Consider the following 22777-nt stretch of genomic DNA (forward strand, 5'->3'; position numbering starts at 1 on the left):
CAGAAAGGACTGGAATCAAACCTGTTTTGCCGGACCTGAAGATGGCAGCGGAGTAGGCAGATGAACAGACTCCCAGCTCTCACCACCAAACTGGAATACAAATCAACTTAGGAACAATCAGCATGAAAAACCAACTCTGGACTACAAGAACAGCTCTCAAAAACCAAGGAGCAAAGAAGAAGCCACAACAAACCTGGTAGAGAGCGCCTGAATCTCCCCTGCTTATAGGAACGGAGGGGGGGGGTGAGGCTGAGAGCCCAGAGGGGCTCTCACTCCAGGGAAAAGAGCAGAAAATACTGCTCAAAGCCACTTGCCTGGCAACCAGGGCGCAATGTGTGTTAAAAGGACTGGCTCATCTTCCAAGAAGAAAGGGGAGAGAGAGCGACAGACAGTGAGAAGCAGAGGAATGCAGGAGACAACCTAAAAAAGCTAACTCATCCAGTACTAGAGGTGGCCATAGCTGGGGGAGGGACTGATCCTTTCACAAAACAGAACTGAATTGCTTCCGGATCACAGATCTCCAGACATCTCTCCAGCTCCAATCAGTGCAACAACACAAAGCTGAAAACAAGATATGGGGAGGAGGGGCAGTAACTCAGATCTCCATGGAGATCTGAGATACACCTCCCCCTACTGAAGCTGAGAAAACACTCTGCCCCCAGAGAGATTAGTTGGTGGAAGAGGCCTTCAGAGCCTCAGGTTACACCCATCACATTCCTGGATACAGTTTCAAGGAAGCCCCCTGCTGAGATCAATAAACAAGACTATCACCTGTTAAGAAAACAAACAAATCAAGACTTCAAAGTGGCCCAAAACCGAAAGTGGATTACAAATAATAGCTGATGCCAACCCAAGAAGACCTAGAAATAACACAATTGAAAATTGAAGGCAAACAACACCAAGCCTAGACTCAACCAGCTCTACAAGCAAAACACCCAAACATAGAAATGAGAAGACAAAGAAGTAAAATTCAAATGAAACCACAAGAGAAACCTTCAGGAGTTGAACTGAGTGATATGGAAATAACCAAACTTCTGGATGCGGAGTTCAAAATAATGATTGCAAGGATGCTTAGGGACCTTAGAACAACAATGGATGGTCATTATGAACACCTAAATAAAGAAATAGCAAGTATAAAAAAGGATATTGAAATACTAGAAAAGAATCAGTGGGAGATGACAAACACAATATCAGAAATGAAGACCACAATGGAAGGAATTAAAAACAGGATGGATAGAGCTGAGGATCGAATCAGTGAGTTGGAGATAACTTGAATGAAGGCAAGAAAGTAGAGAAGAAAAAAGAAAAGAGACTCAAAAAATCGGAGGAAACTCTTAGAGAGCTCTGGGACAACATGAAGAGAAGAAACATCCACATCATAGGGGTTCCTGAAGAAGAAGAGAAAGAACAAGGGATAGAGACTATGTTCAATCATATCATAGCGGAAAACTTCCATAAATTAATGCAGGAGAAACTCTCACAAGTTCAAGAAGCACAGAGAACTCCATTAAAGAGAAACCCAAAGAAACCTAAACCAAGACACATTAAATTAAAATACCAAAGCTAAGTGATAAAGAGAAAATATTAAAAGCTGCTAGAGAAAAAAAGGCTATCACCTACAAAGGAGCCCCCATAAGGATAACATCAGACTTCTCAACAGAAACACTTGAGGCCAGAGGGAATGGCAAGAAATATTCAAAGTAATACAGAACAAGAACCTACAACCAAGACTACTTTATCCAGCAAGGCTATTATTTAAAATTGAAGAAGAAATAAAAAGATTCCCAGACAAAAAAAACCTCAAGGAATTAATTACAACCAAACCAATGCTGCAGGGAATGTTAAGGGGTATGATGTAAACAGATCAAAGTGGGAAAAGAACATAGCAAAAGAGGAATATAGCTTTAAAGAATAAAATGGCAATAAACAACTATATATCAATAATAACCTTAAATGTAAATGGATTAAATGATCCAATCAAGAGACATAGGGTAGCTGCATGGATAAGAAAACAGGACCCGTACATATGCTGTCTACAAGAGACACACCTTAAAACAAAAGATGCACATAGACTGAAGGTAAAGGAATGGAAAAAAATATTTCATGCAAATGGAAATGAAAAACAAGCTGGGGTAACAATACTTATATCAGACAAAATGGAATGTAAAACAAAGAATATAGTAAGAGATAAAGAAGGCCACTACATAATGATAAAGGGAGTAATCCAACAGGAAGATATAACTATTATAAATATCTATGCATCTAATATAGGAGCAATGAAATATATAAAGCAGACTTTGAAGGATATAAAGAGCGAGATCAACAGCAATACTATAATAGTAGAGGATTTTAATACGCCACTAACATCACTAGATAGATCCTCAAGAAAGAAATTTAACAAAGAAACAGCAGACTTAAAGGACACACTAGACCAACTGGATTTAATAGATATCTTCAGAACCTTTCACCCTAAAGCAGCAGAATATACATTCTTTTCAAGTGCTCATGGTTCATTCTCTGGGATAGACCACATGTTAGGGCACAAAAGTGGTCTCAACAAATTTAAGAAGATTGAAATCATATCAAGCACTTTCTCTGATCAAAATGGCATGAAACTATAAATGAACCACAACAGAAAAGCTCAAAAATTCTCAAACACCTGGAAACTAAATAGCAGGTTGTTAAATAACGAATGGATTAAGAATGAGATCAAAGAAGAAATAAAAAAATTCCTAGAAATGAATGACAATGAGCATAAAACAATCAAAATTTACAGGACACAGCAAAAGCAGCACTGAGAAGGAAGTGCATAGCACTACAGGCACACTTTAAGAAACTAGAAAGGCCTGACCTGTGGTGGCACAGTGGATAAAGTGTCGACCTGGAAATGCTGAGGTCGCCAGTTCGAAACCTTGGGCTTGCCTGGTCAAGGCACATATGGGAGTTGATGCTTCCTGCTCCTCCTCCCCTTCTCTCTCTGTCTCTCTCCTCTCCCCCCCCCCCCATCTCTCTCTCTCTCCTATCTAAGGAAAAAAAAAAAAAAAAAAAAGAAGCAACTACTACAAGTTGATGCTTCCCGCTCCTCCCCCACTTTCTCTCTCTCTCAAATCAATTAAAAAAAAAAAAAAGAAACTAGAAAAAGCTCAAATAAACAACTTAACCCTGCATCTAAAAGAACTAGAAAAAGAACAGCAAGTAAAGCCCAATTGTAGTAGAAGGAAGGAAATAATAAAGATCAGAGCAGAAATAAATGATATAGAGGCTAAAGAAACAATACAGAGAATCAATGAAACTAGGAGCTGGTTCTTTGAAAAGGTAAACAAGATCGATGAACCTTTAACTAGACTCACCAAGAAAAAAAGAGAGAAGACTCAAATAAATAAAATTAGAAATAAAAGTGGAGAAATAACAACTGACACTGCAGAAATACAAAATATAGTAAGAAAATACTATGAAGAACTGTACGCCAAAAAACTAGACAACCTAGATGAAATAGACAAATTCCTTGAAACATACAATCTTCCAAAAAGCAATCTGGAAGAATCAGAAAACCTAAACAGACCAATTACACCAAATGAGATCAAAACAGTTATCAAAAAACTCCCAACAAAGAAAAGTCCTGGGCCTGATGGCTTCACAAGTGAATTCTACCAAATATTCAAAGAACTGACTCCTATCCTTCTCAAGCTATTTCAAAAAATTCAAGAGGAAGGAAGATTTCAAGCTTGTTTTATGAGGCGAGCATAATACTGATTCCAAAACCAGACAAAGACAACACAAAGAAAAAAAATTATAGGCCAATATCCCTGATGAATATAGATGCTAAAATCCTCAGCAAAGTATTAGCAAACCGGATCCAACAATATATGGAAAAAATCATACACCATGATCAAGTGGGATTTATTCTGGGGAGGCAACGCTAGTACAATATCCACAAATCAATCAATGTGATTCATCACATAAACAAAAAGAAGGAGAAAAACCATATGATAATTTCAATAGATGCAGAAAAAGAATTTGATAAAATCCAGCACCCATTCATGATCAAAGCTCTCAGCAAAGTGGGAATACAGGGAACATACCTCAACATGATAAAAGCCATCTATGAGAAACCCACAGCCAACATCATACTCAATGGGCAAAAATTAAAAGCAATTCCCTTAAGATCAGGAACAAGGCAGGGGTGCCCCCTTTTACCACTCTTATTCAACAGAGTCCTGGAAGTCCTAGCCACAGCAATCAGACAAGAAGAAGAAATAAAAGGCATTCAAATTGGAAAAGAAGAAGTAAAACTATCATTATTGCAGATGATATGATATTGTATATAGAAACCCTAAAGTCTCAGTCAAAAAACTACTGGACCTGATAAATGAATTCAGCAAAGTGGCAGGATAAGAGGCATTTTACACGCCAACAATGAACAGTCAGAAAGAGAAATTAAGGAAACAATCCCCTTCACTATTACAACCAAAAAAATAAAGTACCTAGGAGTAAATTTAACCAAGGAGACTAAAGACTTGTACTCGGAAAATTATAAAACATTGATAAGCCTGACCAGGCGGTGGCGCAGTGGATAGAGCGTCAGACTGGGATGTGGAGGACCCAGGTTCGAGACCCCGAGCTCGCAGCTTGAGCGTGGGCTCATCTGGTTTGAGCAAAAAAATTCACCAGCTTGGACCCAAGGTCGCTGGCTCAAGCAAGGGGTTACTCGGTCTGCTGAAGGCCCATGGTCAAGGCACATATGAGAAAGCAATCAATGAACAACTAAGGTGTCGCAGTGCACAACGAAAAACTAACGATTGATGCTTCTCATCTCTCTGTTCCTGTCTGTCTGTCCCTGTCTATCTCTCACTCTGACTCTCTCTCTCTGTCTCTGTAAAAAAATAAATAAATAAAAGTAAATAAAAATAAAGGTTTTAAAACATTGATAAAAGAAATCAAGGAAGATACAAACAAGTGGAAGCATATACCCTGCTCATGGTTAGGAAGAATAAACATCATTAAAATGTCTATACTACCCAAAGCAATCTATAAATTCAATGCAATACCGATTAAAATACCAATGACATACTTCAAAGATATAGACCACATATTCCAAAAATTTATATGGAACCAAAAAAGAACACGAATAGCCTCAGCAATCTTAAAAAAGAAGAATAAAGTGGGAGGTATCACACTTCCTGATATCAAGTTATACTACAAAGCCATTGTACTCAAAACAGCCTGGTACTGGCATAAGAACAGGCATATAGATCAATGGAACAGAACAGAGAACCCAGAAATAAACCCACAGCTCTATGGACAACTGATATTTGACAAAGGAGGTAAGGAAATACAATGGAGTAAAGACAGCCTCTTTAATAAATGGTGTTGGGAAAATTGGACAGCTACCTGCAAAAAAATCAAACTAGACCACCAACTTACACCATTCATAAAAATAAACTCAAAATGGATAAAAGACTTAAACGTAAGCCATGAAACCATAAGCATCTTAGAAGAAAACATAGGCAGTAAGCACTCCAACATCTCTCGGAGCAATATATTTGCTGATTTATCTCCATGGGTAAGTGAAATAAAAGACAGGATAAACAAATGGGACTATATCAAACTAAAAAGCTTCTGCACAGCTAAAGACAATAAGAACAGAATAAAAAGACATATTTGACAATACATCAGATAAGGGGTTAATAACCAAAATTTATAAAGAACTTGTAAATCTCAACACCAGGAAGACAAACAATCCAATCAAAAAATGGGAAAGAGAAATGAATAGACACTTCTCCAAAGAGGACATACAGATGGCTAATAGGCAGATGAAAAAATGCTCAACATCATTAATCATTAGAGAAATGCAAATAAAAACCGCAATGAGGTATCACCTCACACTAGTCAGAATGGCGCTCATTAACAAAACAACACAGAATAAGTGCTGTCGAGGACGTGGAGAAAAGGGAACCCTCCTGCACTGCTGGTGGGAATGCAGACTGGTACAGCCTCTATGGAAAACAGTATGGAGATTCCTCAAAAAATTGAAAATCGAACTGCCTTTTGACCCAGCTATCCCACTTTTAGGAATATACCCCAAGAACACCATTGATCGGCTCCAAAAGGAGAAATGCACCCCCATGTTTGTAGCAGCATTGTTCACAATAACGAAGATCTGGAAACAGCCCAAGTGTCCCTTAGACTGAGTGGATTAAAAAGCTTTGGTACATATATACTATGCAATACTACTCAGCCATAAGAAATTATGACATCAGATCATTTACAATAACATGGATAGACCTTGATAACATTATATGGAGTGAAATAAGTAAATCAGAAAAAACTAAGAACTATATGATTCCATACATAGATGTGACATAAAAATGAGACTGAGAGACATGGAGAAGAATGTGTTGGAAAGGGGAGAGATGGGGCGGGAAGGAGAGAGAGGGGGTGGGGGGGAGGGGAGGGGCACAAAGAAAACCAGATAGAAGGTGACGGAAGACAATATGACTTTGGGTGAAGGGTATACAGCATAATCAAGTGTCAAAATAATCTGGAGATGTTTTCTCTCAACATATGTACCCTGATTTATCAATGTCACTGCATTAAATTTAATAAAATTAAAATTAAAAAAAAAAGATATACCATAAGGTAGTTTATTATTTCATGCATTTAATACTTAAGAACAATAAAAGAGTTACACAAAACTAGATTAACTTATAAGAAAGTTTAAAAATAGTAATGAAAAAATATTAAATAATACTTGACAAAAAACAATAAAACTGTTATTTAAGATAAAAAAAAAACCACCTCTTTTGCCTTTGGAGAATGGCTGATATAGTCAAACAGTCTGTGACAGGACCTAGGAGAGGGGAATGGAGGTAAGACACAACTTGAGAAGGAGACCTTGAACTGAGAGGAGATGAGATGGGGGTGACTAGGATGGCTGAGAAACACAGCTGATATCAAGAGCCGCCCTGATCTAATAATATGGCCAGGAAAGAGTAGGAAATGAGGCTGGCGAGCTCCACAGCAGCTGGGTGTGTGCTGTGAGTCCCCCCATCCACACACATACAGAAAAATACAGAGGAAATGGAGTTTTCACAGCTGTCTGACAACTGGCTTTGGTAAATCAGGACCTGCCATAAGCATTTAAAGTGAAGAACAAGTTAAGAGTAAGAACATTGCTCTATTTTTACTGGTCAACCAAAATTGCCATTGAGTGTAACAAATAATGCTGTCGGCATACCTATTCCATCAACACTACTATCCCTTAAAATTAATGATTTCTTTCTTTTTCTGATCTTTCGTTTTTCTGTGGAACTCTCAGCTTCATGGACACGCTCCACGTTAAACCACAGTGAAACACTGAAGCCTTCTGAAAGGTGCGGCCAGCAGTTCTGTCCCAGCAGGGGCAAGTGGATGGGGGCGACATGCCACGAGGAGAGCAGCTGTTGGGGAATGCTGTTGCTGCCAGCCTCCTTCCTGTGCCAGGAAACGCGTGCTCTTCGCAAGAAGCCCAGGGCCTTGCTGTTGAGGGTCCCAGGACACTTCTGTGATGTAACACCACTGCTTACATTTGGAGTATGCAGCAAAGGGAAGGTTAGATACTGTAAAGGGCTCATAGTCACATCACTTCCAACAATTTTCAAAATACCCAGCAGAAGAATTTCCTAGAGAAAAAGAAAAAAATAAAACTGTACAACCATGTCACAAGGTACATAATGATCTTTAAATTCAGGTTAGAAATGAACATACAAACATACCCATACACACCTCAGCATTCCTACTTAAATACCTCCTACCTACCATGTCATTCATTTTCATTTTCTGTATAATTAAGATAAAATATGAGAGACTTCATTCTTAAAATGTGTAACCTCGTGTGGTTAATTTGTTTTAGACTTAGATGCTTTTGTGGTACAAATCTAAAATTTATGAGTTGGCCTTAAGTATGAGAAATTAAATACAATAATTATACCAAGAATCACTACTACCAACGATTTGCTTTTCTCAAATATATATTTTTTAAATGTTAGCCCTGGCCGGTTGGCTCAGTGGTAGAGCGTTGGCCTGGCGTGCGGGGGACCCGGGTTCGATTCCCGGCCAGGGTACATAGGAGAAGCGCCCATTTGCTTCTCCACTCCCCCCCTCCTTCCTCTCTGTCTCTCTCTTCCCCTCCTGCAGCCGAGGCTCCATTGGAGCAAAGATGGCCTGGGCGCTGGGGATGGCTCCTTGGCCTCTGCCCCAGGCACTGGAGTGGCTCTGGTTGCGGCAGAGCGACGCCCCGGAGGGGCAGAGCATCGCCCCCTGGTGGGCAGAGCGTCGCCCCTGGTGGGCGTGCTGGGTGGATCCCGGTCAGGCACATGCGGGAGTCTGTCTGACTGTCTCTCCCCGTTTCCAGCTTCAGAAAAATACAAAAAAAAAAAAAAATGTTTTACAACAAGGGAGAAGAGGAGAAAATATAGTGTATATTTTCTTTCTTTTTATTTTTTTACAGAGATAGAGAGAGAGTCAGAGAGAGGAATAGATAGGGATAGACAAGACAGGAATGGAGAGAGATGAGAAGTATCAATCATTAGTTTTTCACTGCGACACCTTAGTTGTTCATTGATTGCTTTTTCTCATATGTGCCTTGACCGTCGGGCTCCAGCAGACCGAGTAACCCCTTGCTCAAGCCAGCAACCTTGGGCCCAAGCTGGTGAGCTTTTTGCTCAAACCAGATGAGCCCGCGCTCAAGCTGGGCACCTTGGGGTCTCGAACCTGGGTCTTCCGCATCCCAGTCAGACACTCTATCCACTGCGCCACCACCCGGTCAGGCTTCTCAAATACTTTTAAATGAAAAATTGTACCAGAGACCTTACAAAATCTCCAGATTTCTCAGTGATATTTTTAGCACAACTGACTTTATAAAGTTGATTGCTCAATTACTTCCCAGTTTATTTTACATGCCTTTTCCATAATCAAATAAAATTTTTTCATCTGTGTTTGTTATTTTAGGTTTTATTTGTAAGTTTTCAGTTAAACTGAAATATAGAATGTATAGAAAAGAGCAGAGAGGAAACAAGCATTTAGTCAAAGGGAAAAGCAATGACAAAAGAGATAAGGAAGAAAACAGAAATCAACCTTAAGTTCAATTAAGTGCAATGACCTACTCACGCACAAAATAGCAACTAATGTTAATTATGATGAGAAATGCGCTCAGAAAAGTAACAGACACTCATAAACAGTCAGTTCTCAATGGTCTGCAGGAGTGGTTCTGGAGATGCCATTCACAGAGCTCCCATAGGGCCCGCAGGCTGTGGGCTGGTTGAATGGGCAGGGCTCAGGAGCATCATTCTTGCTTCAAAGAAAGTAGCACCAAGGTTTTCTGTTTCATTTCCTTCTATTCAAGATTTCACTGTAAAAAATGGATTCTTCAGAAAATAAACAGTCTAAAAGTCACTGACTTACACCAATGGAACGGATCAATGACAGAAGACAACGGAAGAGTGGATAATAATTTTCTAAAAACAGGATAATTCTCAAAATGGTTATAATTACTCATAAGTTCTCTTTGGTAATTAAAATTATTTAGCATTTCTTAAGCACAAAAATAACTGGGATGGGGTAGTATAAAGAGACTATGATCCCACTGAGATGTCTGACTAGCCAAAACAGAAGTGAAATGGTTACAGTATGTGCAAATAATAAAATAATTGGGAACTTCGCAAATAATAACACAGTTGACTGTATAACAATTACCACATCAAAAGAGAGAGCTTAGTGATTTTCAAATACTTTTTAAAATTAAATATCAGTGAAAAAATTTAAATCATAGCATATTTACTGTACAAGGAGATTTCTCCAGAAATATTCTCAAAAGAAGGGTTAGGTCTTCTGAACATGTTCTTGAACTCATCAAAGATACCAACAGATCCACCAATACTCTCTGGCATGCTAAATTAAAGAAAGATAGAGGGAAAAATTAGAGTCAAATACACAGTTAATTAAAGAAACAGAATAAGAAATTTCACTGAAAAAGATCAAATACAACTGTCACATTTTAAATGGAATATAAACCTAAAAATCTGAAAATTTGCTGAAGAACTAACAATATGAGTAAATGCAAACCAGCTAACTGATCAAAAAAAACACAACAAAATTACTTTTCTTAATGATTGGTCAGCTGCAAGTCAAGTAATGGTATTACTTAAAGAAGAATAAAAAGGTGAAGGGTTATTAAACAGAACAAACAAACAAAAAACTCATATACACAGACTACAGTATGGTGATTTTTAGAGGGAAAGGATGGTGGAGGGAAATAGAAGAGTTGGTAAAGGGGAGATAAGTGGTGATGGAGAGACTTGACTTGGGGTAGAGAACACACAATACAATATATAAACAATGTATTACAGAATTGTACATCTGACACCTATATAATTTTATTAACCAATGTCATCCCAATAAATTCAACTAAAATTTAATTATTAATTTTAAAAAGAAGCATAAATTAATATAGTATTTGTTGACACTGTTAGGTACCATACAATGTTTTTTTCTTCTTGAAAATTTCAAATTATAAATTTCACTAAGTATATAATTAGACATAAATAAAAGTAGAAATACTGAAGATTATGAAAACACTTAAATATCACAATTAGTTTGAACATTTTATAGGATTTATTCTATCATTGGTTGTACACAAATTCATAGAACTTTTAGTAGCTAATATCAGTAGCACACATTACAGTGTTCAAAGTTTATTTGCATGCATTATCTCAGTTGGTCCTCACCCTACACAGGAAGGCCTACACATTCAATACTATCAATATATCTCAATTTGTGACATGACAAAAAGAAGCATATTGAAAAGCTGTGCTGAAGCCACATATTTAACAGAAGCAGTAAACCAGTAGGCACATCTGGAAGGAAACTTGCAAGAAGACTAAAATAGCAGGTACTTTAACCTGTAATTAACATGACTCCCTTAAAGGTTTGAGAGTAATAAAGAAATACAATCAAAGTAAAGTATATGTACTTAGATTTTGTTTCTCAGTTCAAACTACACACACACACACACACACACACACACTGAGTACTTGCCTTTGTCTACCACTGGAAAGTCACTAAACTAAAAGTACAAAATTACAAAAGGGCCTGACCAGGTGGTGGCGCAGTGGATGGAGCGTCGGACTGGGATGCGGAAGGACCCAGGTTCGAGACCCCAAGGTCGCCAGCTTGAGTGCGGGCTCATCTGGCTTGAGCAAAAAGCTCACCAGCTTGGACCCAAGGTCGCTGGCTCCAGCAAGGGGTTACTCGGTCTGCTGAAGGCCCGCGGTCAAGGCACATATGAGAAAGCAATCAACGAACAACTAAGAAGTCGCAACGCGCAACAAAAAACTAATGATTGATGCTTCTCATCTCTCCGTTCCTGTCTGTCCCTGTTTCTCTCTGCCTATGTAAAAAAAAAAAAAAAAATTACAAAAGGAAGAAACTCGTAACAACAAGAAAAAATGTGGGGGAAGGCAGGGGGCACTGGGAGTACATCACGTGAGAGATTGAAAAAGATTGCTGGAAAATGAAAGAGTAGATAAAAGAGAAAGCTGCAGCCTAGATTCTCCTTGAGCTACCCAAAGGGCTCAGGGGAGTAAAGAGCCTATCTAAAATCTGGAGAAGAAAGAATGGGGCTGAAACAACACAGGGATTACTAAAAGATGTCTAAGGCCCTGGCCGGTTGACTCAGTGGTGGAGCGTCGGCCTGGCGTGCGGGGGTCCCGGGTTCGATTCCCGGCCAGGGCACACAGGAGAGGCGCCCATCTGCTTCTCCACTCCTCCCCCACTCCTTCCTCTCTGTCTCTCTCTTTCCCTCCCGCAGCCAGGGCTCCATTGGAGCAGGGATGGCCCGGGCGCTGGGGATGGCTCCTTGGCCTCTGCCCCAGGCGCTAGAGTGGATCTGGTCGCGATGGAGCGACGCCCTGGAGGGGCAGAGCATCGCCCCCTGGTGGGCAGAGCGTCGCCCCCTGGTGGGCGTGCCGGGTGGGTCCCAGTCGGGCGCATGTGGGAGTCTGTCTGACTGTCTCTCCCTGTTTCCAGCTTCAGAAAAATACAAAAAACAAAAACAAAAAAACAGATGTCTATGAACATCCTCTCCTTGATTCTGAATATGGAGCACAGATTTCTCAGCTTTACCTTTATGCCCCAAACCTGATAACTCTTCTCTACAGAAACTGAATGAGAGCCTGGCCTGTTTTCTCAGTGGACAGAGTGTTGGCCTGGTGTATGGATGTCCTGGATTCAATCCCAGTGAGGGCACACAGGAGAAGCAACCATCTGCTTCTCTCCCTTTCTACCTCCCCCTTCTCTGTCTTCCCCTCCCACAGCCAGTGGTTCATTGGGGGATAGCTCAGTTGGTCTGAGTGCCTTGAACTCAGGCACTAAAAATAGCTGGATTGATTCTAGCATTGGGCCCAGATGGGTTGCCAGGTAGATCCTGTTCGGGGTGCAATGTGAGTGTCTATTTCCCTTCTTCTCACTTAAAAAGAAAAAAAAAGCAAAGAAAGAAACTGAGTGATGCCATGCAAAAGCTGGGATGTTGGCATCAGGACTACCAGGAATAACAGTACAATATGGCCAAGTTGCTTATGAAATATCCAGAATGGGTGAATCTATAACAGGAAATAGACTGGTGATTGCCAAGGGCAGGGGAATGCCAGTGGGGGAGGTCTATGGGGAAATAGGGAGTGACTGCTAAAAGATTATGGGGTTCTTCTGGAGTGATGAAGCACTTCAGCATTGACTGTGATGATAGCACAACAGGGAATACACTAACAAACACTGACTGTATGCTCTGAATGGGTGAACTGCACATGAGTATAGCTCAAAAAAACTGTTATTAAAATATAAAGGAGAAACTAAGAGGACTCTTCAACCAAGGAACACTGAAGAAGCCACACCGAGACTGGTAGAAAAAGCGGAAATGTGGAGAGGGCTGCCCAGCTCCCCGGAGTGAACGGCAGCAGGGAGAGACTTGCGTGGCGGGAACTGAGTATAGCAGAGGGGAAAGGGTCCTGAGCCCCAGGAACAAAGCCCTAGCCTGCATGCAGCCCCAGAGCCCAGAAGAGGCGTAAGGACAGTATTTAGCTGGAAACAAGTCAGGATACTGTTTGTGAGAAAGAGTCTGATTTCTCAGACCCAGGATCCTTCTTAAAGGGACCGCACAGAACATCTCTCTCACAACCACTCACCTGGGGCTCCTGGGGACGGGGGGGAGGGAAAAAAGGACCAGAGTAACAGGAAGAGAGTGTAATCTAAGAGGCACAGGGAGAAACATTTTGGGAGATAGCCACCCTAACCCCTGGGACGAGTCACTCCCCAAAGATGAAGTGAATATTTCCCCCGGAAACAGCAATACCAGCAAAGGGAAGCAGGAGAGCAGCCAAACAAGCTCCCCCTTGGCACTCAGAGCAGAGTTGCATAGAAGGAGGGAGCTTGGGTCTACAGTAGTGAGTCTTAGGGTCCAAGCTGCAACGCCCCACCCACGCGGCTGAGGGCGCACTGGAGGGCAGGCGGCAGTGGAAGACAAAAGCGCGGTTCTGCTGGCAGGGGTGGAAGCCAGCTGGCCACCACTGGGCTCAGGTGTGAGCTCAATCTTGCCCGGCTGGGGAGAAGGGGGCGTGCAAAAGGGGTCAAGCTCAGCTGCCGGCAGCCTGTAATCCAGCCTGCGGGAGAAGGGCGGGAACCCCGGAAAGGGTGGAGACCACCCCTTAGCAAGGGCAGAGGAGCACAGCCCTGCCCTGCCTGTGCAACCCAGGCTTGCGGTCTGACTTGGTAGCCAGCTCCTCCCGCGGGGGTGGAGCCAAAAGCCCAGAAGAGGCGGAGTTCCGCTACGGAGCTGAGCTTGGGCACGCAGCCTTGCCCGGTGGTAGAGCCAAGGCTAGCAGCTGTTCCTTGAGTGGGCTCCTCCTGCAAGGACAGGGTGAAAGCCCGGAAACAGGCGGAGACCCGTAGCTGAGCAAAGGTGCTCGCCACTGGCCTCAGGACCGAGCATAACGTCACACACGGTGGCGGGGCAAAGGCCAAGGCCACCAACGCTTGTGTACCCGAGCGCGTGATCACAGCCACTCCCGTGAAGAGAAAATGCGGAGGCAGAGAAATACAACACAAATAAACCAAGAGAAATCCCCAGAAAAGGACCTAAGTGAATCAGATATAACCAAATTACCAGATGCAGAGTTTAAAATAATGATTGTTAGGATGCTCAAAGATATTAGAACAACCATAGATGGCCATTACGAAAACCTAAATAAAGAGATAACAAATATAAAAAAGGACATTGAAATAATAAAAAAGAATCAGTCAGAAATGACAAATACAATATCTGAAATAAAGAATACAATGGAAGGAATTAAAAGCAGGATGGATGAAGCAGAGAATCGAATCAGTGAGTTAGAGGACACGATAAATAAAGGCACGGAAGCAGAGCAGAAAAAAGAAAAGAGACTCAAAAAGTCTGAGGAAACTCTAAGAGAGCTCTGTGACAACATGAAGAGAAATAACATACGCATCATAGGGGTTCCTGAAGAAGAAGAGAAAGAACAAGGGATAGAGACTTTGTTCAAACAAATCATAGCGGAAAACTTCCCCCAATTAAGGCAGGAAAACATTTTACATGTTCAGGAAGCACAGAGAACTCCATTAAGAAGAAACCCAAAGAAACCAACACCAAGACACATCATAATTAAAATACCAAAGCTAAATGATAAAGAGAAAATATTAAAAGCTGCTAGAGAAAAAAAGACTATCACCTACAAAGGAACCCCTATAAGGATGACTTCTGACTTCTCAACAGAAACACTTGAGGCCAGAAGGGAATGGCAAGAAATATTCAAAGTAATGCAGAACAAGAACCTACAACCAAGACTACTTTATCCAGCAAGGCTATCATTTAAAATTGAAGGAGAAATAAAAAGCTTTACAGACAAAAAAAAACTCAAGAAATTCACTGCAACCAAACCAAGGCTGCAAGAAATGCTAGGAGACCTGTTGTAAACAGATCAAAGGAAAAAAAGAATATAGCAAAAAGAGGAATACAGTTTTAAAGAAAAAAAAATGGCAATAAACAATTACATATCAGTAATAACCTTAAATGTTAATGGATTAAATGATCCGATCAGGAGACATAGGGTAGCTGCGTGGATAAGAAAACAGGACCCATACATATGCTGTCTACAAGAGACACACCTTAAATCAAAAGATGCACACAGACTGAAAATAAAAGAATGGAAAAAAAAATTTCACGCAAATGGAAATTGAAAAAAGGCTGGGGTAGCAATACTTATATCAGACAAAATGGACTTTAAAACAAAGACAATAGTTAGACATAAAGAAGGTCACTACATAATGATAAAGGGAGCAATCCAAAAGGAAGATATAACCATTATAAATATCTACGCACCTTGGCCCTGGCCGATTGGCTCAGTGGTAGAGCGTCGGCCGGGCGTGCAGAAGTCCCGGGTTCGATTCCCGGCCAGGGTACACAGGAGAAGCACCCATCTGCTTCTCCCCCACTACTTCCTCTCTGTCTCTCTCTTCCCCTCCTGCAGCCGAGGCTCCACTGGAGCAAAGATGGCCCGGGCGCTGGGGATGGCTCCTTGGCCTCTGCAGAGTGACGCCCCAGAGGGGCAGAGCATCACCCCCTGGTAGGCAGAGCATTGCCCCCAGGTGGGCGTGCCGGGTGGATCCTGGTCGGGCGCATGCGGGAGTCTGTCTGACTGTCTCTCCCCATTTCTAGCTTCGGAAAAATACAAAAAAAAAAAAAAAAAAATATATATATATATATATATATATGCACCTAATATAGGAGCACCTAAATATATAAAGCAGACTTCGATGGACTTAAAGGGTGAGATCAACAGCAATACTATAATAGTAGGGGATTTCAATACCCCATTAACATCATTAGATAGATCCTCAAGAAAGAAAATTAACAAAGAAACAGCAGACTTAAAGGACATATTAGATCAACTCGATTTAATAGATATCTTCAGAACCTTTCACCCTAAAACAGCAGAATATAAATTCTTTTCAAGCACTCATGGTACATTCTCTAGAATAGACCACATGTTAGGGCACAAAAGCGGTCTCAACAAATTTAAGAAGATTGAAATCATATCGAGCACTTTCTCTGATCACAATGGCATTAAACTAGAAATCAACCACAATAGAAAAATTGAAAAACATTCAAACACTTGGAAACTAAATAGCATGTTATTAAATAACAAATTGGTTAACATTGAGATCAAAGAAGAAATTAAAAAATTCCTAGAAACAAACGATAATGAGCATACATTGACTCAAAATTTATGGGACACAGCAAAAGCAGTCCTGAGAGGGAAGTTTATAGCATTACAGGCATACCTCAAGAAGCTAGAAAAAGCTCAAATAAGCAACTTAACTCTGCATCTAAAAGAACTAGAAAAAGAACAGCAAGTAAAGCCCAGAGCTAGTAGAAGGAAGGAAATAATAAAGATCAGAGCAGAAATAAATGACATAGAGGCTAAAGAAACAATACAGAGGATCAATGAAACTATTGCTACCCCAGCTTTTTTTTCATTTCCATTTGCATGAAAATTTTTTTCATCCTTTTACCTTCAGTCTATGTGCATCTTTTGTTTTAAGGTGTGTCTCTTGTAGATAGCATATTTATAGGCCCAAGGAGCTGGTTCTTTGAAAAGGTAAACAAGATCAATGAACCTTTAACGAGACTCACCAAGAAAAAAAAAGAGAGGACTCAAATAAATAAAATTAGAAATGAGAGTGGAGAAATAACAACTGACACAACAGAAATACAAAATATTGTAAGAAAATACTATGAAGAACTGTACGCCAAAAAACTAGACAACCTAGATGAAATGGACAAATTCCTTGAATCATATAATCTTCCAAAAATCAATCTGGAAGAATCAGAAAACCTAAACAGACCAATTACAAAAAAATGAGATTGAAACAGCTATCAAAAAACTCCCAAAGAGAAAAAGGAACCCTCATACACTGTTGGTGGGAATGTAAAGTAGTACAACCATTATGGAAGAAAGTATGGTGGTTCCTCAAAAAACTGAAAATAGAACTACCTTATGACCCAGCAATCCCTCTACTGGGTATATACCCCCAAAACTCAGAAACATTGATACGTAAAGACACATGCAGCCCCATGTTCATTGCAGCATTGTTCACAGTGGCCAGGACATGGAAACAACCAAAAAGCCCGTCAATAGATGACTGGATAAAGAAGAAGTGGCACATATACACTATGGAATACTACTCAGCCATAAGAAATGATGACATCGGATCATTTACAGCAAAATGGTGGGATCTTGATAACATTATACGAAGTGAAATAAGTAAATCAGAAAAAACCAGGAACTGCATTATTCCATACGTAGGTGGGACATAAAAGTGAAACTAAGAGACATTGATAAGAGTGTGGTGGTTACAGGGGGCGGGGGGAAAGGGAGAGGGAAAGGGGGAGGGGGAGGGGCACAAAGAAAACTAGATAGAAGGTGACAGAGGACAATCTGACTTTGGGTGATGGGTATGCAACATAATTGAAAGACAAGATAACCTGGACTTGTTGATCCTTGAATATATGTAACCTGATTTATTGATGTCGCCCCATTAAAAAAATAAAATTATAATTAAAAAAATAAATAAATAAATAAAGGAGGAAAGATTAGTAAAAAACAAAACAACAACCAAAAAAAACTCCCAAAAAAGAAAATTCCTGGGCCTGATGGCTTCACAAGTGAATTCTACCAAATATTCAAAGAAGAACTAACTCCTATCCTTCTCAAGCTATTTCAAAAAATTGAAGAGGAAGGAAGACTTCCAAACTCCTTTTATGAGGCGAGCATAATTCTGATTCCAAAACCAGGCAAGGACAACACAAAGAAAGAAAATTATAGGCCAGTATCTCTGATGAATTTAGATGCAAAAATCCTCAACAAAATATTAGCAAACCGGATCCAGAAATATATGAAAAAAATCATACACCATGATCAAGTGGGATTTATTCTGGGGAGGCAAGGCTGGTATAATATTCGCAAATCAATCAATGTGATTCATCACATAAACGAAAGGAAGGAGAAAAACCACATGATAATTTCAATAGATGCAGAAAAAGCATTTGATAAAATCCAGCACCCATTCATGATCAAAACTCTCAGCAAAGTGGGAATACAGGGAACATACCTAAACATGATAAAGGCCATCTATGACAAACCCACAGCCAACATCATACTCAATGGGCAAAAATTAAAAGCAATCCCCTTAAGATCAGGAACAAGGCAGGGGTGCCCCCTTTCACTACTCTTATTCAACATAGTTCTGGAAGTTCTAGCCACAGCAATCAGACAAGAAAAAGAAATAAAAGGCATCCAAATTGGAAAAGAAGAAGTAAAACTATCATTATTTGCAGATGATATGATATTGTATATAGAAAACCCTAAAGTCTCAGTCAAAAAACTACTAGACCTGATAAATGATTTCAGCAAGGTGGCAGGATATAAAATCAATACTCAGAAATCAGAGGCATTTTTATACACTAATAATGAACTGTCAGAAAGAGAAATCAAGGAATCAATCCCCTTTACCATTGCAACCAAAAAAATAAAGTACCTAGGAATAAATCTAACCAAGGAGATTAAAGACTTGTACTCGGAAAATTATAAAACATTGATAAAAGAAATCAGGGAAGATACGAATAAGTGGAGGCATATACCGTGCTCATGGTTAGGAAGAATAAACATCATTAAAATGTCTATATTACCCAAAGCAATTTATAAATTCAATGCAATACCGATTAAAATACCAATGACTTACTTCAAAGATATAGAAGACATATTCCAAAAATTTATATGGAACCAAAAGAGAACATGAATAGCCTCAGCAATCTTGAAATGGAAGAATAAAGCGGGAGGTATCACACTTTCGGATATCAAGTTATATTATAAGGCCATTGTACTTAAAACAGCATGGTACTGGCATAAGAACAGGCATACAGATCAATGAAACAGAACAGAGAACTCAGAAATAAACCCACAGTTCTATGGACAACTGATATTTCACAAAGAAGGTAAGAAAATGCAATGGAGTAAAGACAGCCTCTTCAACAAATGGTGTTGGGAAAATTGGACAGCTACCTGCAAAATAATAAAACTAGACCACCAACTTACACCACTCACAAAAATAAACTCAAAATGGATAAAAGACTTAAATGTAAGCCGTGAAACCATAAGCATCTTAGAAGAAAACATAGGCTCTGTAAGCTCTCTGACATCTCTCGCAGCAATATATTTGCTGATTTGTCTCCACAGGCAAGTGAAATACAATAAAAGACAGGATAAACAAATGGGACTTTATCAAACTAAAAAGCTTCTGCACAGCTAAAGACAATAAGAACAGAATAAAAAGACAAACTACACAATGGGAGAACATATTCGACAATACATCAGATAAGGGGTTAATAACCAAAATTTATAAAGAACTTGTAAATCTCAACACCAGGAAGACAAACAATCCAATCCAAAAATGGGCAAAAGAAATGAATAGACACTTCTCCAAAGAGGACACACAGATGGCCAATAGGCATATGAAAAAATGTTCAACATCACTAATGATTAGAGAAATGTAAATTAAAACCACAATGAGATATCACCTTACACCAGTCAGAATGGTGCTCATCAATAAAACAACACAGAGTAAGTGCTGGTGAGGATGTGGAGAAAAGAGAACCCTCCTGCACTGCTGGTGGGAATGCAGACTAGTGTAGCCACTGTGGAAAACAGTATGGAGATTCCTCAAGAAATTAAAAATCGAACTGCCTTTTGACCCAGCTATACCACTGTTAGGAATGTACCCCAAGAACACCATAGCACTGTTTGAAAAGAAGAAATGCACCCCCATGTTTATGGCAGCATTGTTCACAATAGCAAAGATCTGGAAACAGCCCAAGTGTCCATCAGAGGACGAGTGGATTAAAAAGCTTTGGTATATATATACTATGGAATACTACTCTGCCATAAGAAATGATGACATAGGATCTTTTACAACAACATGGATGGGCTTTGATAACATTATACTGAGCGAAAGAAGTAAATCAGAAAAAACTAAGAACTATATGATTCCATACATAGGTGGGACATAAAGATGAGACTCAGAGACATGGACAACAGTGTTGGGGTTACAGGGTGAGGGGAGGAGAGGGAGGGGTTGGGGGAGGCGAGGGGCACAAAGATCATGGCTTTTCAGCATTTGCCATATTCCCCCCTTAATCTATAGACAGACAGCAAATATTTACTTATGGTGTTTCCACTATAAAGACTGCTGTCTTAGGGACAGATGTTGATGAACTATTTCAGCAGTTCCTCCTTCTTCAAAGACTTATATGTCAACATAGAGCTCCATGTTTCATAGGACATACTCAAGCTCACTCCATGCTCCCTGGAGCTTTAGCACAAGGGAATGCCCCCCCTTTTTTTCTTTTCTTTTTTTTTTCTCTTTTCTTTCTTTCTTTTTTTTTTTTGTTGTTGTTGTATTTTTTCTTTTATTTATTTATTTTTTGTGTTTTTCTGAGGATGGAAATGGGGAGGCAGTCAGGCGGACTCCTGCATGCGCCTGACCGGGATCCGCCTGGCATGCCTACCGGGGGGGAATGCTCTGCCCATCTGGGGTGTTGCTCTGTTGCAACCAGAGCCATTCTAGCACCTGAGGCAGAGGCCATGGGGCCATCCTTAGTGCCGGGGGTGGCTTTGCTCTGGTGGAGTCTTGGCTGCGGGAGGGGAAGAGAGAGACAGAGAGGAGGGAGAGGGGGAGGGGTGGAGAAGTAGATGGGCGCTTCTTCTGTGTGCTCTGACTGGGAATCGAACCTGGGAATCCTGCACACCAGGCCAATGCTCTACCACTGAGCCAACCGGCCAGGGCCTAGGAATGCCCTTGTTGATCAAGCTACCCAAAAGAAAATTATATGGAGCAACCATGACAGACCGAGCAAGTCAGTCTCATACTATTCATCACCAGAACGCTGCAGCCCAGTGTAAACAGTTTCAACTTTCTCGGGAAGCAGCACGGCAGATTGGGAAATCCTGTCCAAGGGGTCCTATACTGCCCCCTTCATTTGGAGTTAACCCTCAAGGACCCCTACCAGGACAACTTGGCAGATGGATGTTACTCATATACCTTCATTTGGCCAACAGTCGTATGTCCACATTACAGTGGATACATATTCCGGATCTATAGTAACCTCTGTCAGAACAGGAGAGGCTGCTAAGCATGTTAGCTCATGGTCTGTTATGCATTGTTCTATTATTGGATTTCCTAAACTGGCTAAACTGAAAATGCTCCTGCATAGGGAGCAAAAGCATTTACTGTATTTTTGTCATGCTTACAATCTTTAAAGTTAAAGTATTATTAAAGTGTACTCAGCAAACATTTTAAGGTCAATTAAAAAAAAAAAATTAAAAGGGGGTAGTCATATCCTGGAACTCCTACAGGTCTATCATATCATGCTTCTTACTTTAAAAAAATAAAAAAAATTTACATTTCTTTTGAATGCTGATGAACAGGAGACACCAAATCTTTTTTGCCAGCAAACTACTACCTTCTTTATTAGATCTAGCTAATAACACTGTTTTGTCTTTTTCCAAATAGCTCCAGAGATATGGAAAAGATTTATATAGGCAGATGGGGATCCTCAAACCCCTCAGCAAGATCTTCTGAGCATAGCTTTTAAGATACCTAGAGGCAGAAAAAGCCCAATAGAGATCAGGGGAACTACCAGTTTTTAGGATACACCCTTAAAGGCTCCAACGCCCCAAAGGGGTCTCATAGGATGCCGTCTGGGTTCTGCTTCAATAGTGGAAAGGAAGGTCATTGAGCTAAAGCCTGCCAGGCTTACATGCCTCTGCTGTGAGGAAACAGGGACACTGGAAGGTAGGCTTCCCCCTCGCTCCTCTAAGGGAGGGTTCAGTCTCTTCCAGCCCTGCTCCAGCCACCTATGACCTAACCTTGCCCAGAATGCTGGGGTATGCCACTGAAGGCTGAAGGTGCCCAGGGCCATCGGCCCCATCTACGACACTGTGGATGAGCCTAGGGTATTTCTTCCAAGAAGCAGGTAAACTGATCTCATTTGCACAAGGGCCACTTAACTATGTTTTGCCTGAATAGTCAGGTTTTTTATTCTTCCCTCAAAGATCTCTGTTGTGGGTGTTAATAGTCCTATTTTCTGCTGCTTTGCTTAATATATAGTGTTTCCTTTATCCCTCCTACCTCAATGCCCCACTCATATTTCAGGCTGGGACCTACTCCTAATTTAGAGCTCTCTTTCCCCCTTTTGCCAACTTCTATTATAAATCTACCTTTGCCACCCAGCTTAGTGTATCCCAAGGTTCTCTTGACCATGCCACATTCGCAGAGCTCCAGGGAAAAGCAACCTGGTCTCATCTCTCCAGGCAGAGGAGAACAGAAGCTCCATATCCACGCATGCTGCAAATGGCTTTTCCAGTCTACCTGAATCATTACCAGCTAGAAGCAGCGGTCATTGGGACTTGGACATGAGCTGCAAAGTATAGAATGGTGACAACAATTCCAGTGCCATGAGGACTTTTCCTGGATGTGGACTTTTCCTGGACTCCTGCTCCCTGTGACAGCTCCTAACAGACTGAACTGTGGTTGGGGTGCATTTTTCAGGAATTTGACATGGTGATGGGGCCAACTTGGACTTGGTGAACATGTTAAGGACACTACTCTTTTATGG

The 22777-nt window shown here is 40.6% G+C and overlaps 1 protein-coding gene across 3 annotated transcripts in view; it reads right to left on the reverse strand.

Moving 5' to 3' along the window:
• LYST (lysosomal trafficking regulator) overlaps window positions 1-22777 on the reverse strand; it is a 249598-nt gene that overhangs the window by 168626 nt on the left and 58195 nt on the right. For all 3 annotated transcript variants that reach the window (XM_066382725.1, XM_066382706.1, XM_066382715.1), the window contains exons 10-11: window positions 9818-9927; window positions 7238-7661 (exon numbers count right to left, since the gene is read on the reverse strand). In XM_066382725.1, coding sequence (XP_066238822.1) covers window positions 7238-7661; window positions 9818-9927 — 534 coding nt within the window. The remainder of the gene's footprint in view (window positions 1-7237; window positions 7662-9817; window positions 9928-22777) is intronic.

This window comes from Saccopteryx leptura, chromosome 1, assembly GCF_036850995.1.
Source record: "Saccopteryx leptura isolate mSacLep1 chromosome 1, mSacLep1_pri_phased_curated, whole genome shotgun sequence".
Lineage (NCBI taxonomy): Eukaryota > Metazoa > Chordata > Mammalia > Chiroptera > Emballonuridae > Saccopteryx > Saccopteryx leptura.